Source organism: Eumetopias jubatus, unplaced genomic scaffold (genome assembly GCF_037043125.1).
Source record: "Eumetopias jubatus isolate StellerSeaLion01/CBP00866 unplaced genomic scaffold, mEumJub1_p1.0 scaffold_9, whole genome shotgun sequence".
Classification (NCBI taxonomy): Eukaryota; Metazoa; Chordata; class Mammalia; order Carnivora; family Otariidae; genus Eumetopias; species Eumetopias jubatus.
The window spans coordinates 12,164,391-12,184,374 of NW_028274815.1; the positions used below are offsets into that span (position 1 = coordinate 12,164,391).

General features: G+C 39.3%; 1 protein-coding gene across 1 annotated transcript in view; it reads right to left on the minus strand.

Annotated features, from left to right (window-relative positions):
- Positions 1-19,984, minus strand: part of NBAS (NBAS subunit of NRZ tethering complex) — a 351,301-nt gene that overhangs the window by 247,118 nt on the left and 84,199 nt on the right. The window contains exons 20-21 of the mRNA XM_028099384.2: positions 15,371-15,475; positions 14,610-14,746 (exon numbers count right to left, since the gene is read on the minus strand). Coding sequence (XP_027955185.2) covers positions 14,610-14,746; positions 15,371-15,475 — 242 coding nt within the window. The remainder of the gene's footprint in view (positions 1-14,609; positions 14,747-15,370; positions 15,476-19,984) is intronic.

Sequence of the window (19,984 nt, forward strand, 5' to 3'; positions counted from 1 at the left end):
ACAAAAGCTCCTGAGAGCAAACCCTAGCAGCTTGCTTAGCCCAGAATGACAAGGGCGGGGCAATTCCGCCTGCGGCAAAGACATTTGGGAACCACGGCAACAGGCCCCTCCCCCAGAAGATCAGCACCAACAGCCAGCAAGCCAAGACCAAGTTTACTGATCAAGGAGAACGGGAGAACTCCAGCGCTAGGGAATACTGCACAGAGAATTCATGGAGTTTTTACCATGATTCATTAGTTTTTCAAAGTTAATTTTTTTTAACTGTTTTTTCTTTTCTTGAATTTTTCTTTTTCCCTTTTTCAACCAACATCTTATCAATCCCTTTTTTAAAAAAACATTTTTTATTTTTCATTTTTAGAGTCATATTTTATCCCATCATAGTAGTTACCCTTATTTTTGGCATACATATATAAGTTGTTCTCTCTTTAAAATTTTGAGATACAGTTTCTTCTAACAAATCAAAATATACCCTAAATCACTAGTGTATGGCTTTGTTCTAGTCTCCTGCCTGGTCACATTCTCTCCCTTTTTCTTTTTTTTTAAATCTTCTTCTTTCTTCTTTCAAACAACTTCTTATCTTATCATTTCCTTTAATACAATCTTTTATAATTTTCGTCTTTACAGTCATCTTCCATCCCTTTATTATATCAACCCTTATTTTGTACATATATAAGTCTTTCTTCCTTTAAAATTTTAGGAGGCACTTTCTTCTAACAGAAAAAAATACACCCAAAATCTAATCTGTGGCACTGATCTATGCACTAGCCTAATCATATCTGATCATATTCTGGTTTTTGTTTTGTTTTATTCTGTTTTTATCTTTTTTCTTCTTTTTTTTTTCCTCTTTCTATTTTCTTTCTTTCCCTTTCTTTTCCCCTGCTTTCAGGTCTTTCCTGATTTCTATAGAGTATATTTGCTGGGGACGTTGTTAAACAGTTAGCATTTTGTTCTCTCATTCATCTATTCTCCTCTGGACAAAATGACAAGACGAAAAAAATCACCTCAGCAAAAAGAACAAGAGGTAGTACCGTCTGCCATGGACCAACTCAATACAGACAGTAGCACAATATCGGACCTAGAGTTCGAATCATGACTTTAAAGATACTAGCTGGGCTTGAAAAAAGCGTGGAAGTTATTAGAAAAACCCTTTCTGGAGAAATAAAAGAACTAAAATCTAACCAAGTCGAAATCAAAGAGGCTATTAATGAGGTGCAATCAAAAATGGGGGCACTAACTGCTAGGATACATGAGGCAGAAGAGAGAATCAGCGATATAGAAGACCAAATGATGGAAAATAAAGAGGCTGAGAAAAAGAGAGAGAAACAACTACAGGATCACGAGGGCAGAATTCGAGAGATAAGCGACACGATAAGATGAAACAACATTAGAATAATTGGGATTCCAGAAGAAGAAGAAAGAGAGAGAGGGGCAGAAGGTATACTGGAGCAAATAATAGCAGAGAATTTGCCTAATGTGGGGAAGGAAACAGGCATCAAAATCCAGGAGGCACAGAGCAGCCCTCTCAAAATCAACAAACATAGGTCAACACCCCGACATCTAATAGTAAAACTTATGAGTCTCAGAGACAAAGAGAAAATCCTGAAAGCAGTTTGGGAGAAGAGATATGTAACCTACAATGGTAGAAACATTAGACTGGCAACAGACCTATCCACAGAGACCTGGCAGGCCAGAAAGGACTGGCATGATATCATCAGAGCACTAAATGAGAAAAACAGGCAGCCAAGATACTATATCCAGCTAGGCTGTCAGTGAAAATAGAAGCAGAGATAAAAAGCTTCCAGGACAAACAAAAACTAAAGGAATTTGCAAACATGAAACCAGCCCTACAAGAAATATTGAAAGGGGTCCTCTAAGCAAAGAGAGAGCCTAAAAGCAGCATAGATCAGAAGGGAGCACAGACAATATACAGTAACAGTCACGTTACAGGCAATATAATGGCACTAAATTCATACCTTTCAATAGTTACCCTAAATGTAAATGGGCTAAATACCCCAATCAAAAGACACAGGCTATCAGATTGGATTCAAAAACAAGACCCATCCATATGCTGTCTGCAAGAGACTCATTTTAACTCCAAAGACACCCCTAGATTAAAAGTGAGGGGGTGGAAAACCATTTACCATACTAATGGACACCAAAAGAAAGCTGGGGTGGCAATCCTCATATCAGACAAATTATATTTTAAAACAAAGACAGTAATAAGAGATGAAGAAGGACACTATATCCAACAAGAAGATATAACAATTGTAAATATCTATGCCCCTAACATGGGAGCAGCCAATTTTATAAGGCAATTAATAACAAAAGCAAAGAAACACATTAACAATACAATAAGAGTGAGGGACTTTAACACCCCCCTGACTGAAATGGACAGATCATCTAAGCAAAAGATCAACAAGGAAATAAAGACTTTAAATGACACACTGGACCAAATGGACTTCACACACATATTCAGAACATTCCATCCCAAGGCAACGGAATACACATTCTTCTCTAGTGCCCATGGAACATTCTCCAGAATTGATCACATCCTAGGTCACAAATCAGGTCTCAACTGGTACCAAGAGACTGGGATCATTCCCTGCATATTTTCAGACCACAATGCTTTGAAACTAGAACTCAATCACAAGAGGAAAGTTGGAAAGAACTCAAATACATGGAGGCTCAAGAGCATCCTACTAAAGAATGAATGGGTCAACCAGGAAATTAAAGAAGAATTAAAAAAATTCATGGAAACCAATGAAAATGAAAACACAACGGTTCAAAATCTTTGGGATGTAGCAAAGGCAGTCCTAAGAGGAAAGTATACAGCAATACAAGCCTTTCTCAAGAAACAAGAAAGGTCTCAAATACACAACCTAACCCTACACCTAAAGGAGCTAGAGAAAAATACAGCACATCAAGCCTAAACCCAACACGAGACGAGATATAATAAAGATGAGAGCAGAAATCAGTGAAATAGAAACCAAAAGAACAGTAGAACAGATCAACGAAACTAGGAGCTGGTTCTTTGAAAGAATTAACAAGATGGATAAACCCCTGGCCAGACTGATCAAAAAGAAAAGAGCAATGACCCAAATCAACAAAATCATGAATGAAAGAGGAGAGATCAAAAGCAACACCAAAGAAATACAAACAATTATAAGAACATATTATGAGAAACTCTATGCCAGCAAATTAGATAACCTGGAAGAAATGGGTGCATTCCTAGAGATGTATCAACGACCAAAATTGAACCAGGAAGAAACAGAAAACCTGAACAGACCTATAACCACTAAGGAAATGGAAGCAGTCATCAAAAATCTCCCAACACACAAAAGACCAGGGCCAGATGGCTTCCCAGGGGAATTCTACCAAACATTTAAAGAATTAATACCTATTCTTCTGAAACTGTTTCAGAAAACAAAAATGGAAGGAAAACTTCCAAATTCATTTTATGAGGCCACCATTACCTTGATCCCCAAACCAAAGACCCCATCAAAAAGCAGAATTACAGACCAATATCCTTGATGAACATAGATGCAAAAATTCTCACCAAAATACTAGCCAATAGGATCCAACAGTACATTAAAAGGATTATTCACCATGACCAAGTGGGATTTATTCCCGGGCTGCAAGGTTGGTTCAACATCTGCAAATCAATCAACGTGATACAAAACATTAACAAAAGAAAGAACAAGAATCATAGGATCCTCTCAATAGATGCAGAAAAAGCATTTGACAAAGTACAGTATCCTTTCTTGATCAAAACTCTTCAGAGTATAGGGAGAGAGGGTACATACCACAATATCATAAAAGCCATCTATGAAAAACCTACAGCAAATATCATTCTCAAGCTTTTCGCAGGAACGCGGCAGGGATGACCACTATCACCACTGCTATTCAACATAGTATTAGAAGTCCTAGCCACAGCAATCAGACAACAAAAAGAAATCAAAGGCATCCACGTCGGCAAAGAGGAAGTCAAACTCTCACTCTTTGCAGATGAGATGATACTGTATGTGGAAAACCCAAAAGACTCTACCCCAAAACTGCTAGAAATCATACAGGAAATCAGTAAAGTAGCAGGATATAAAATCAATGCACAGAAACCAGTGGCATTCCTATACACCAACAAGACAGAAGAGAGACAAATCAAGGAGTCGATCCCATTTACAATTGCACCCAAAACCATAAGATACCTAGGAATAAATTTAACCAAAGAGGCAAAGGATCTGTACTCAGAAAACTATAAAATACTCATGAAAGAAATTGAAGAAGACACAAAGAAATGGAAAAACGTTCCATGCTCATGGATTGGAAGAACAAACATTGTGAAGATGTCAAGGCTACCTAGAGCAATCTACACATTCAATGCAATCCCCATCAAAATACCATCCATTTTTTTCAAAGAATGGAACAAATAATCCTAAAATTTGTATGGAACCAGAAGAGACCCCAAATAGCCAGAGGAATATTGAAAAAGAAAAGCAAAGCTGGCGGCATCACAATTCCGGACTTCCAGCTCTATTACAAAGCTGTCACCATCAAGACAGTATAGTACTGGCACAAAAACAGACACATAGATCAATGGAACAGAATCGAGAGCCCAGAAATGGACCCTCAACTCTATGGTCAACTCATCTTTGACAAAGCAGGAAAGAACGTCCAATGGAAAAAAGACAGTCTCTTCCACAAATGCGGTTGGGAAAATTGGACAGCCACATGCAGAAGAATGAAACTGGACCATTTCCTTACACCACACACAAAAATAGACTCAAAATGGTTGAAAGACCTAAACGTGAGACAGAAGTCCATCAAAATCCTAAAGGAGAACACAGGTAGCAACCTCTTCGACCTCAGCCGCAGCAACTTCTTCCTAGAAACATCGCCAAAGGCAAGGGAAGCCAGGGCAAAAATGAACTATTGGGATTTCATCAAGATAAAAAGCTTTAGCACAGCAAAAGAAGCAGTCCACAAAACCAAAAGACAACCGACAGAATGGGAGAAAATATTTGCAAATGACATATCAGATAAAGGGCTAGCATCCAAAATCGATAAAGAACTTATCAAACTCAACACCCAAAGAACAAATAATCCAATCCAGAAATGGGCAGAAGACATGAACAGACATTTTTCCAAAGAAGACATCCAAATGGCCAACAGGCACATGAAAAAGTGCTCAACATCACTCGGCATCAGGGAAATCCAAATCAAAACCTCAATGAGATACCACCTCACACCAGTCAGAATGGCTAAAATGAACAAGTCAGGAAACGACAGATGTTGGCGGGGATGCAGAGAAAGGGGAACTCTCCTACACTGTTGGTGGGAATGGAAGCTGGTGCAGCCACTCTGGAAAACAGTATGGAGGTTCCTCAAACAGTTGAAAATAGAGTTACGATACGATCCAGCAATTGCACTACTGGGTATTTAACACAAAGATACAAATGTAGGGATCCGAAGGGGTACGTGCACTCCGATGTTTATAGCAGCAATGTCCACAATAGCCAAACTGTGGAAAGAGCCAAGATGTCCATCGACAGATGAATGGATAAAGAAGATGTGGTGTATATATACAATGGAATATTATGCAGCCATCAAAAGGAATGAGATCTTGCCATTTGCAATGATGTGGATGGAACTGGAGGGTGTTTTGCTGAGTGAAATAAGTCAATCAGAGAAAGACATGTATCATATGACCTCACTGATATGAGGAATTCTTAATCTCAGGAAACAAACTGAGGGTTGCTGGAGTCATGGGGGGTGGGAGGGATGGGGTGGCTGGGTGACAGACATTGGGCAGGGTATGTGCTATGGTTAGCGCTGTGAATTGTGCAAGACTGTTGAATCACGGATCTGTACTTCTGAAACAAATAATGCAATATATGTTAAAAAAAAAAAAAGAAGAAGAAGAAGAAGTTAGCAGGAGGGGAAGAATGAAGGGGAGTAAGTCGGAGGGGGAGACGAACCATGAGAGACGATGGACTCTGAAAAACAAACTGAGGGTTCTAGAGGGGAGGGTGTGGGAGGATGGGTTAGCCTGGTGATGGGTATTAAAGAGGACACGTTCCGCGTGGAGCACTGGGGGTTATGCACAAACAATGAATCATGGAACACTACATCAAAAACTAATGATGTAATGTATGGTGATTAACGTACAATAAAAAAAAGTAAAAAAAAAAGTAAAAAGCTTATAATGGCCACATAGTCTTAACGGCCCCCATGCATAACAGAGCCAGAAATATACAAAGCCAAAAATATGACTTCAAAATGCACAAAAGATATATTCATTCTGAATCGAACTGTTGAAGAACACAATTAGTCTATCACCTTGCTGCATTATCAAGTCAGGTAGAGAGCACCACAAAGAGATTAAAGCCTAGGAAAAGTAGAAATGATTCAAGGTTAGCAAGGGAATAAAATGCTAGGGACAAACATGCGTTACAGTATGCATGGCACAAAGAGGTCCTGGGTCTGCAGGTCATGGGGAGAAATGCTTCTGCCAGTCATACAACTTATCGTACTGTTTTGCAATATTGTTCTAAATGAACGCAGGTGAAAGAAAGTGCTTTCTATTTCTATGCTCTAGAAAAAGAGCAGTTTCTATGTTTTTTTTTTTAAGATTTATTTATTTGAAAGAGAGAGAATGAGAGAGAGAGAGAGAAAGAGAGAGCACATGAGAGGGGGTAGGGTCAGCGGGAGAAGCAGACTCCCTGCTGAGCAGGGAGCCTGATGCAGGACTCGATCCCGGGACTCCAAGATCATGACCTGAGCCGAAGGCAGTTGCCTAACCAACTGAGCCACCCAGGCGCCCTTTTTCTTTTCCATTTTTTTTATGTTTTTTTTTTTTTTAAAGATTTATTTATTTGAAAAAGAGCAGTTTCTAAATAGCCAGGTATGTACTGACATAAGATTAGGCTGACATCCTACATGATCTAAACAACGAATGACTTAACGTCTTTTACCCAGCCCCTTATGATTTTTAGTCTTAATGGGATGTCACATAAATTACCATGGAGCTGAAGGCAGAGAATGATTAGAAGTCAACAAATAATTCTTACAATCACAAATTCAGAAAAGAAAACAAACGTCTGCAACACATTTTTATGGTTCACACAAGTACAATCCATCCGCATGTTACAGCACGCTTTTCAAACTTTCAATCACCAAATAATCTAACTAAACTCAGATATTTACAAGCAACAAACTGCCAAGTTACTATAGTAACAGCTTGTCTAGGACAAGGACAATGCAGTGTTCTGGATATTTGACTTCCATCAATAGAGTTTTACCACTTGTAACTCTAAAACATATTAAATATTATAATATCCCCAAACACATTAAATAATGCAATCTTTCCTTATTGAATCTGGAAATGATCCAGGAATATAGATATGAGTATCAATTTTCATTGTCTAGCAAATATACGTGTCAAAGAATTTCCTGACTGATATATATGTACAGCAGAGTTTATTTCCATATATTAAAAATAAATGAAATCTAAACACATGTGGTATCCCAGATTGGATTCAGAAACAGAAAAAGGGTATTAGTAGAAAAACTAATTATATCCAAATAAATCTGTCATTTAGTTAACAGTATTGTACAGTCAGTTCTGCTATACGGTTTTGAAGACGCAAATTTGTTCCAGTGATATATACAAGGGTGTTCCCTTGTACACTTGAGCGTAACACAAATTTCACATTTGCTGACGCCCAATTTCATCCACAAGAAATGTTAGGTGCACACAGAAAACTGAACCCAGCCACGTCGGGTTACATGTGCAGGGACACCCAAACATCTACCAGCGACCTCAGTTTCCAGAATGTGTTAGGAAGCCCCCCATCCACATCTGGTGGAGCAACTTTCCACGAATTTCTAACCACCCCCCTTCCTCCATTTCCCAATAACACAGGCGTGCAACTCTTCCAACACCCACTTCCATGCGCAAAGTATTTCTAAGGGCTTTTTTTTTTTAAGGTAAGTGCCATATTTTAGTATTTGCATGTCTGTTACCCATGTAAAACATGTAAAAATATGTTAGGACTTTCATTTGGTTTGTTTCCCTGAACAAAGTTTCTGAGTGCTAGACCATTAATCCCACTTCTCCCAACAGCCCTGGGGTTTTCACTGCAAGATTTTGCATAGTCAGTGGTTTTCAGGAGTGCATATGTCACGTTACAGCAGAACTGACTATTCCAGTGACAATTTCTTAGTTTTGACAAATGTGATATGATTATATGGGAAGAAAGGAGAAGCCAAGTGAAGGGCATACAGGAACTCCCTGTATTCTTCATTCAACTTTTCTGTAATTATAAAATTATGCCAATAAGAAGTTTAAAACAGTAAGCATATAAAGTAGATAAAGCCAAGGCCCTACTATAGGATTCTGCATTAACAATTGCTAACACTTACGTAGCCTTTATTTGGTGCCAAGCACTGTTCTCAGTGTTTTATATACACTGACTCATTAAACATTCTCACAAGGCTAAGAGGTAGGTGTTACAAGCATGCCCATTTTACAGGTGAGAAGACTGAGGTGCATTTAAGAAAAGTTATCCAAAAACACAAACTAGACTACCTGGCTCTAGAATCGAAGCTCTTACACCAACGCTACTTCAACAGACAACTGTTCAAAATACAACTTTTTTGAACTAGGTTACTTCCATCATTCTGGAAATATTCTACAATAGGAAAAGAGGCATAAAAGGAAAAAATAAAATAATCTTTCTAAACCATGCTTTAAATATCAAAAATCCCAAAAGTTAAAAAAAAAAAAATCCCTTTTATAAAAACCAATTCTATTAGCAAAAATTGTGACAGCTAATAAAGACAGTAAGAAATGTCACCTTTGTACTTCAACTAAAACAGTCAACTAGAATATAAAGTATTACACATTTTACAGCAATGACAAACTAAGGATAGTAAGAAAAAGATGTATTGTCTAGGATAGAAAATGTAATTTCAAAGTTTTACAAAACTTGCTCACATTTCATCACTGTCAAACACACATGATAATTAAAGAATGACAACATAAAACACAAAACTAACACATGTCACAGAAGTTTCCCAGCAATCATAATCATCAAATTTGGTTCAAACACAACTGGCTCATCAAACTTTGAGTAAATGACAAAGCAAAAGTTCTGCCTACAGAATCTCGACACGAGGTCAGTAAAAGGCCACTTTGCTGGCATAACTTACTATTGCTTCCCAAGATATTACATGGCTTGAACTCTAAAATGCAAAGCCCTACCAACCCTCCCATGTACACTCTACATAGTGAACAATACACAAGGTCCTTCCCTTATGGATATGATATTCATTCATTCAACAAGTATTTACTGAGTGCCTACAACATGCCAGTCAATCTTCTAAATGCAGCAGGGGCTAAGGAAGGGGAGAAAACACACCAAGTCCCTGTCCTACTAGAACCGTTATTTTAGCAGGGAAGCAAATAACAAGATAAGTAAATAGAGGGGCGCCTGGGTGGCTCAGTTGGTTAAGCGACTGCCTTCGGCTCAGGTCATGATCCTAGAGTCCCGGGATGGAGTCCCGCATCGGGCTCCCTGCTGCTCAGCAGGGAGTCTGCTTCTCCCTCGGACCCTCCCCCCTCTCATGCTCTCTCTCTCTCATTTCCTCTCTCAAATAAATAAATAAAATCTTTAAAAAAAAAAGATAAGTAAATAGAACTCAAGCTAAGGTAGGGGTGATAAATGCTAGCAAGAAAATAAAGCAGAAAAGGAGGATTTAAAGTGCGGGTAAAATCGTAAATAGGATGGCCAAGGGAGATGAGATAAAGTGGAGAAGACGTGCAACCATATGATATGTTAGGTGTACGTGCTACGAAGAAACACCTGCTAAGGGCAAAAGCAGTGGGAGGGAGCGGAGGCTATGGAAGGAGAGTGGTCAGAGAAAGAGATTGACCTTTGAGAGGAGACTCAGAAGAAGTAAGAGGCCCAGGCACATGAAGATCTGGGAGAAGGGTGCACCAGGCAGGAGGCACACTGGCCTCAAAAGCCCGATGGCGGGGGCAGGCATGGCACGCTCCAGGGCAGAGGGGCTTGTGGGGCAGGAGGGAGGAAACGAGGGACTGGACACCACTGTCCTAAGGGCAAGCTGAAGACTGTGCAGAGTTCCACAGCCATTCTGCCTTCTAGGAGCCATACATTTAGAGGTGAGTAGCTGGTTCCAAATCCATTTAACAGATTACTGAAAAGTCATTTCTTACAAAATACAAGTGGAGGGGTTAACGGGCCAATAAAGCAGGATGAAGCAGGCCTGGGTGCTGAGCAGTATATACACTCAGAGAAAAAAGGCACCTGTACAGAAAGTTCTACTGTCCTTGAAGGCAGTAAATGAGGAAGAGGGAAGATCATGTTACTAGTTTTCAAACACTGCAAGTGAGGGGACTTTAAAAAAAAAAAAAAAAAAGGCAGAAAAGGCTGCAAATGTATTAAGAGTCTTTTCAAACTCTTATTTCCTCCTCAGTTTGAAAGTATGATGCTGTACGCAGGAATTTCTCTTGATGCCTCAAACATACCTGATTAACTCCTGCTAAAGAGGAAGTGTGTTTTTTCCTCACTTCAGAATCCCTCCCACAGTGCCAGGCACACAGACAGTGCTCAGCAAACGGTGGGTGGGGACATGCAGAGGGGCATGTCCCAACAAAAGAGACACTTTGTGTTGCTCTGACTGGAAAATAAATACCAAGTATTCAAAGAAGAATAAATTTCCTCAAAAAGGAAATGATTTCTATAAATAGATCTTACTGATCCATACATCCATTAGAAAAAAACTTGAAACTGGGGAAAAAAGTCAGACTTTCACTCTGGGCTACAACAGCACTGGACTCGTGAATTAAGGTCATCAGAGCCTCAGTGAGACACTAACCAGGATGCCTCCATTGTTAAAGGTAAGAAGTCTATTCTGGGGGCGCCTGGGTGGCTCGGTCGGTTAAGCGGCTGCCTTCAGCTCAGGTCATAATCCCAGGGTCCTGGGATCGAGCCCCGCGTCGGGCTCCCTGCTCGGCGGGGGAGCCTGCTTCTCCTTCTCCCTCTGCCTCTCTGCCTACTTGTTCTCTCTCTCTCTCTCTCTGCCAAATAAATAAATAAAATCTTTAAAAAAAAAAAAAGAAGTCTATTCTGTTGTACTTCCTTCGGGACTTTGATCTCTCTTATAAATGGACACAAGAGAGCCCTAATTGATCCAGCAAACAAACATTTTCAGAGATCAATCACACAAGCACCAGCCTAGGCCATGAGAATCCAAAAATAAGGAGGAGATGGTCTCTACCTTAAAGAGTTAGTTTTGGGTTGAAGGTTGGATGTTTATTAAAAAAGGGAACAAAAGGGAGAAAAGCTGAACTAAAAATGACTGACTAAAATACACTGTAAAAAGGGTTATACTACAAGAACAAAGAATGATGAAAATATAGGAAAAGGAGTAAGTCTATGGAAGACCTCACAAAAGAGGCTATGCCTAAAATAGAACTACAGGTTTGCTTTGCAGCCACATAAAATCATAAGGAGACAGAGACAATACTCTTAAAACCTACTGTTGTTCCTCATTCTTTCTAATTAGAGCAAAACTACACTCAATGAGACTTTGAGAAACAAAAATCTTTATTTCCTTAATGTGTTTAAAATGAATATAAAGACTCCTAAGAAACCAGAGTCTTTTCAAAATTTGTCTAAGCAACATATCCCAACACAGTGATTCCAAATAACTTTATCTTCTTTTACCCTCTGCTATAATATGGTATAGCTGAAGTATTTATCACAATTTAAGTTGGTTATAGCAGCCCCAATAAAGGAACCACAGGGCATTCAGAGATAACCCAGCACTGGGCATTGTAAAACTATTTTGCAAACCAATTCTGAAATCTCAGAAAATCATATGTTCATCTAAGCAGTCATCAGGAGACAATAACCACAACTGAACTCAAATCTAAGGACAAACTACTTAAAAAAAAAAAAAATTAAGAGACGATAGCCCTCTTTTTTTAAGAGATAGGCCATTTACATTCAACCCCGATGTTTATAGGCCATTTACATTCAACCCCGATGTTTATAGCAGCAATGTCCACAATAGCCAAACTGTGGAAAGAGCCAAGATGTCCCTCGACAGATGAATGGATAAAGAAGACGTGGTATATATATACGATGGAATATTATGCACCCATCAAAAGGAATGAGATCTTGGGGCGCCTGGGTGGCTCAGTTGGTTGAGCGACTGCCTTCGGCTCAGGTCATGATCCTGGAGTCCCGGGATCGAGTCCTGCATCGGGATCCCTGCTCAGCGGGGAATCTGCTTCTCCCTCTGACCCTCTTCCCTCTCGTGCTTTCTATCTCCCATTCTCTCTCTCTCTCTCAAATAAATAAATAAAATCTTTAAAAAAAAAAAAAAAGGAATGAGATCTTGCCATTTGCAACGACATGGATGGAACCGGAGGGTGTTATGCTGAGTGAAATAAGTCAATCAGAGAAAGACATGTATCATATGACCTCACTGATATGAGTAAGTCTTAATCTCAGGAAACAAACTGAGGGTTGCTGGAGTCGTGGGGGGTTGGGAGGGATGGGGTGGCTGGGTGATAGACACTGAAGAGGGTATGTGCTATGGTGAGTGCTGTGATTTGTGCAAGACTGTTGAATCACAGATCTGTACCTCTGAAACAAATAATGCAATATATGTTAAGAAAAAAAAAAAAGAAGATAGCTGGAGGGGAAGAATGAAGGGGGGTAAATCGGAGGGGGAGACGAACCATGAGAGACGATGGATTCTGAAAAATAAACTGAGGATTCTAGAGGGAAGGGGGTGGGGGGATGGGTTAGCCTGGTGATGGGTATTAAAGAGGGCACGTTCCGCGTGGAGCACTGGGGGTTATGCACAAACAATGAATCATGGAACACTACATCAAAAACTAATGATGTAATGTATGTTGATTAACATAACAATAAAAAAATTTTTTAAAAAAGAGATAGCCCATTTATTTTCAGATTAGATCTATTTTTGCAAAGAGGAAGAGAACAATAAAATTATATTCTAAAATGCCTATAAATATACATTCACAAAATACATTTTACATATCACTACAAGGATATAAAAGAAATTATTTGAAAATGAAAAGAGCACCTCAAGCTTCTTTTTGTTCACTTTTATCATGACAAAGACTTTTTTTTTTTTAGTACTAAGAGTAGTGCCAAATGAGGAATTTAGAACTTATTTTTTGAGCTTCCTGATCTACAACTATAAAAAATAAAAGTTGCAAATCTCGGCCGTATTTTATATAGAGTTACATTACTAAACCTCTGTAAATCTGTTTTCTGTAGTAAGAGGAATAATACCAAAAGTGGAAACCAGATATAACTATGTATGAAATACCTACTAATTACTCTATAAATGTTGGCCTTCCCCATCAACACCCAAGCCTACAAATAGGATAGTGGGTGGAGGTGACAGGGGAGAAATAAGGAAGCTAAATGATCCACTAAATTCCAGTAACATCCCTTAACAGTGTAAAGTTGCCAGTAGCTAAAATTTGTAATGATGATTTCAACTGGAATGGTCATAATTTCTTACAGTGTTTTACAGATCACAAGCAGACCTTATACATCTCAATTCACTCATTACTCAACATATGCAATATGAATAAGCAGCACAAGGACTGTCAACTCATGGTAAAGATAAGTAAACTCAAATTCAGAAAGGATATATGTCATGCAAATCAGTGACTAAGCCACATTTACTAGTAGACATAAAAAGTCTCACATTTACTAACCTAGTTCACTCACTGGATGCAAAAGGACTCACGATGAATACTCTTGCCTTTGGCCTCAGTGCAGTAACGGACAACCCAAGTATCCTTTGCACTCCTCTTGGCTCCCAGGTGCCACTCGGGCCTGGAGCTGATGGCCTACCTACACACTTTGAGCTAGGCACTGAGGCAAATTTATTCTCTTTTCTTCATTCTCAAGAAGAAATATTCTGGCCTCCACAAGCCCACTGAGTGCTACAAGGAGGACCACTGAACTTAGAGTCTATGTCACGTGTCATGACCCAATTCTCAAATACCTTGAACTGAGATAAAGAGCATCAGTTCAATTAATAATCAAGCGGAACTTTGATTTCCCATTTGTCTTTCTGCCTCTGGAATTTCACAGGGAGAAACGGTTGTTAAGGGAGCCAGGATTCAGACATTCCTGAGTCCTCTGGACCTATGACCTGATATTGTCAGAACTACTTCATTTCTAAAAGATAGATCTAATTCAGATAGTTATCCTAAAAACTGTTCTTAACCAAAAAAAACCCACAAAAAAAGAACCATAAAAACATACTGAGTACACCCCAGTAAAATCAAGAGGCCTTCATTAAAAAAATAAAAAGTAAAGTTCATGTTCATTAAGTTAATGTTATCCTGCTACGTTAGACACATTTTGGCTTTGAGAGCATTTAAAAATTAGTTAGAAATAATTTTATAATCAGAAAAAAGTTTAAATAGATTACATTAAAATTATTTTTGTTTATTTCAAATTATACAGAACGAAACAAAAAACTGTAATGATTTAGAAAGAAGGTAAAACTCAGTAAACCCAGTCACATACCAAGCTTCAGGCAGCAAAACAGAATATTCATGCGGAGAAGTGGTCTCTGGGAAGTTGGAGAGAATTGCAAGACGATGAGGAAGCAGATCTGATCCATGATAAGTGAACAGAATTTCCAGGGCTTGTACGTTACTTTCCTGTACAAATGGCAAGGGGTAAATTTCCACTGTAAACCTTAGAAATAAAGGAATGATTTTTGTAGGACAATGTTCAAAAACCTAAAGTTAGCTTTTTATGCAGCTCTGATATAAGGTACTTTGAAATATTTCTAATTCTTCCTAGTCTGCATCACATTTCCCAATCTAGTGCTGTGAAAATTACTTATTTTTAAAATTCAGAATGATGAATAAACATTTTATTTTATTTATTTGAGAGAGAGAGAGAAAGAGTACGAGCAGGGCGAGGGGCAGACGGAGACGGAGAAACAGACTCCCCGAGGATTCAGGGCTGGGTCCCAGGATCCAGAGATCATAACCCGAGCCAAAGTCAGAAGTTTAACCAACTAAGCCACCCAGGCGCCCCCACCTTTTATTGTTATTTGTTTGTTTATTTATTTATTTGAGAGAAAGGGAGTGAGAGCAGGGGGAGGGGCAGAGGGACAATGAACAGACATTTTTTAAAATATAATTCCATTTTCTCTACATTAATATTACAACAAAAAATGAAATGATGCTAAATCGTGCAATAACATTAACTGTACGGCTCCGAGATTTAGAAAGTATTAATAACCATAATTATTTTATTTACAAAAAAGAAATTACCCGAGCATAAGTTCTTGCTGAGAGAACAATATTCTGATTTCTGAACTTCTTAAAGAATTCAGCATCATATCTCTGTTCGGATGCATGAGGCACTCCTAGGATTTCCTGAGGGGAAAGAGCGACTTAATAATGAAAAGGCTTTTAAATACGGGCGACAAGAAAAGATTAAAAACCTTTACAACTCTGCCTCCCTAAATAAATAAGCCCTGAATTAATTAAACTATCAACTGTTAACGGAAGTAGTACATCCGCATTCTTGCCTTTATTTTGAAAATGGCTGTATTTATAAATGTTGATAATTAAGAAAAAATTAAGAAGTAAATGAAATAGGCAGTAAAAAATTAATTACAGTAAGAGAACCAAAACACACCACCTGCTAAAAACAAATAAGCAACCATTATACATGGCTGTGCGTTATGAGCACCTGCATCGGTGAGAGAACTTTAGGTGAACTTGACAGCTGCTGGTGATCGATGTACAATGCAGACTGAGCCATTCATTCGTTCAACAAATATTTACTGAGTGTCTACTACGTGCTAGGGGCACTGTGATAGGCAGCAGTGATATAATGAACAAGACATGTTTCCTGCCCTCCAAATTGCTTAAAATCTAGTAGGGCAGACAAACAAGCGCACAGGAGTAGGTAAGAGGAAACACACAGGAAGGGTACCATAAAGCCAGTTCGGGGAGGGCAGGGAAGCCTTCCCAGGAGTGGGCCCGAAGCTGGGCTATAAAGGACAAACAGGAGTTAGCCACGGCGACTGCAAGTGAGGATCTGCCCACTGCACTGGATGACACAGGGCTCGTGTCTGTCATGTTGAACGCTAACTCCAGATACCTAGCAGACTGCTTTTCATATAATAAGTAACCAATAATTACTTATGGATTGAATTAATTTACCGAGGTAGGAGAGAGACAAGAATGAGGAGGTGTGGAGGAGGTGAGAGAGGGAGGGTGGACTGTTGAGAAGGTCACTTGCAAATATGTTGGGCTTGCAACTAGAGCATATCTAAAAGGAGCCTCCCAGGAGGCAGGTGGATCGACAGGTCGAGAGTTCTGGAGTAAGATGGGTCACAAATATGCCATACTCTCAGGAACACAGGAGTGTGATTTCAAAGGAGATTAAGTTGAATGAAAGGAGCCTTAGGGAGCAACATCATTTAAAGGATCAACCAAAAAAAAAGGTTGGGAGGTGGTGGAAGGGGAAGGGAGGGCAGGAATCTGCATCTGAAAAGCAAATGAAGGAGCAGCCAAAGAAGTAGGGGGGGCAGGGGGAGTGTTTAACACATTCTCACAGAAACCAAGAAAGAAAACATCTCAAAAATGTTCTCAGTTCCCTGACTCCTCATCCACAACAATCACTCCCCTTATTCCATCACAGTTACACGTCCTACCACCACCCTGGACCCCTATCACCACCAAGAAGGAAGTCTCCGGGACATCGCATGTCAAACACTGGGCCCCCACTCAACCCAGCACAGGGCATTCCAGCAATTCCTCAAAGCCATTGGGACATCCAGTCCCCTGACCCTACCTTTTTCACCTGCTGTCTTTCCTCCAAGTCTCTTATCCCCTTCAACCAGTCCCTGGTCCATCATTACAGAGATTTAATAATCCCTTGCTTCTTTCCCTTCATCATACTACCTGGCGAAACCTCATCCTTAGTCCAAGGCAACTATGAACCCTGATTACAAGTTACCAGGAGTCTGAAAAAAATATCACAAAACCAAGCTGACAATTCTCATTTCAAGATCTCAGCCCTGTTAGGATCCTGATTCAAATGAACCAACTGTAAAACCATCTGTGAGGCAACCAGAGAAATCTGAATGTGAAGTGGATAGCAAATGATATTAGGGAACTGCTACTAATTTTCTTAGAAATAATAGTGTGATTGTGGTTTTTTTTAAGTCTTTACCAATTACAGACATGTAAGTATTTATGGGTGAAATGGTTAAGATGTCTAGGATTTGCTTTAAAACAACTAAGTGAAAGAAAAGGCAGGAATGGAGAGTAAAAGATACAAGATTGGCAAAATGGTTGAAGCTGGGCAGTGAGTATACCCGGGTTCATTATACTCTTCTCTATACTTTAAGGAAGGTTTGACATTTTATAAATTCAATTCAAATCTGCTGTCCCTCAACGCTACTACATTTCCCTAACAAGTTTTGTCTCCTATTCTGTTTGGAACATTTCCCACAATTCTTTCATTCTTTCCAGACCTCCAACATTTATTCCCGTCTCCATTCTCAACTGAAAACTTGCTTCATTTAGTTTTTTAACTGACACTATTAGATGGACTATCCATTCATTTTCCAACCCACTAAAACCATACATCTACCTGCATCTATACCAACAGGCTTTTCCTTCCTTCAGTTACAACAGAAAAATTATACACATCTGCTCCCCAAACAGCCCCGAACCCTACTCACGCTCGAAATCCCATTTCTCCCGTTTCTATAATCATGCCATTATCTCCTCTTTCTTCTGTTCGATAAACTCCTCCTCACCCTCTACTACTTCCTTCCCATTAACATACAAACAATACTTCCTCCTTCTATTAAAAAAATAACTCTTAATTTCATATACCCTGTAGCTAACACCATCTTCTTGGCTCCCTTGAAACAAAACTTCCTGAAAGAGCTGTCTACAACTACCGTCTCCACTTACCCACTTCCTGTTCTTTCCTAAACTCACTCAACCTCTAATAGTGCAACTCCATTCCTTATACAGCATGACAGACCTTTCAAAACGTGGCCAGAAACCCTTCTAACTACCTCTCCTCCCTTTGGTCTGTGCTGCCCCTCCCTTGCAGTCCAGCCCCCCTACCAGCTCACTCTGTCAGGAGCACCCCATCTCCTTTCACGCTGCTGGGCCTTTCTTCATACAGCATGCTCATTATCAGGGCAGGCAAATGAATCCAAGAGACCTCGTTATGAGTTCCTGCTTTCTATTTAAGCAAATCACTTTCCTTCTCCAAGCCTCAGTTTTCATATCCATAAAACAAGACCTGCCTGAAAGGACTGCTGAGAAATAATCCAGACTCAGTGCCCAGCACAGTGGTTGACAAACACTAAGTCCTCAACAAACGTGTTCGTATTTCTTAAGGTAGTCTCTTACCTACCGATTGCTTCAACAAATATTTGCTGAGCTCCTCAAGGAGCCAGGTACCAATCTGAGCTTGGGGATATAGCAGCCAACAAGACAAAACCCCTACACTTTTCCAGAGCTTCTGCTCCCATGTCCTCCTTGGAGTACTCCCCAGCCCCCTAAATCTGCGTGCCCTTTTTTTTGAGGACTAGTTGGAATATCACTTCCCATGTAGCATCTTCTCAGACGTCCCCAGGAAAAATAGAATGTTTTTCTCCACTATGCTCTCTCATCAATTCTTCACACATTGTGGTCATCGCTTACTGCCTATATAATACAGACTTCAGAGGGACAGTTCCTTGCTCCTTTCCCCGCCTCCAGCACTGCCATGATGGCTGGTACATACCAGGCATTTGTGTCACATCGAAATGAATCCATTTTATCTAATTTATCACAGAATTCATAAAATAAGCTATGCCCCAGGATTAAAATGCAATGCCTATCTCTACTACTATCTAGCTGGTGAGCCACTGTATCTGACCATCTTCATCTTTAAGTTTTAACAGCCGAATTCATCAACTTCGCCTACTTTTCAAAAGCCTAATTAGCCTAATTCCCTAAGAAAGTGGGCTCAACAAATACTTTAAACCATGCACTAGTAAAGGTACTGACAACTGTCAAATAGAAAAATGGCGATTCGGTAACTAAAGGGTAATGAAAGAAAATTAACTGGGTAGTCAAACTCTGAACATTTTATGGAACTCTTTTAAGATCTCAAAATCAATAAAATTTAGTAAAACAAAGGCTAAGAAAACATAATAAATCATATCTGTACCGACTTCGGCAGTTCATTACATGCTTTTATGTATTACCTCAAAATAGAACTCCAACACAACAAAAGGATATGCTTTAAAATAACATGACCATCCAATAATCAAACCAGCACCTATAGATAAAAGTATTAGGAATTTTTTTTCAACCTGTTTGTACAAAATGATATACTCACTACCATGTTTTCTAGTAACCATAAATAGCTCTCTTTTGTCAGTGGTATTTTGTTTGAAAACACTTCTATTTCATTAGCAGGTGGGAAATCAAATGCTTTTGGATCTGCCTATAGGCATTAGAAGTACTAAATATCTGCATTATTCTGGGGACAAGCATCACATCATTAGAGGTCACATTTACTGAGCACCTGCTTTGTACGAGTACCAAGAGTCAAGAGAGGTGTGCCCACAGAAAGGAGGACTAACACAGATGGAGGAAGTAACCTGCAAGTGAAGTCAAACTTTAAAAGTTAGAAATTTATATTAATTTCTGGGTGATTTCAGCTATGAGGGTCATGTGAAAAAAGCAGTCTAAACTATATATATTTGCTGAAATATCTTTAACAACATCTGAATTGTGCTACCAAACATGGAAACATCAGTATTTGTGTCCCTAAAGAAATAAAGTATACCTTTTTTAAAGTTCAAGTGTCTCATTTTGGCCATAATTAGGATCAAAGTTCAACCGACTAAATTCAAC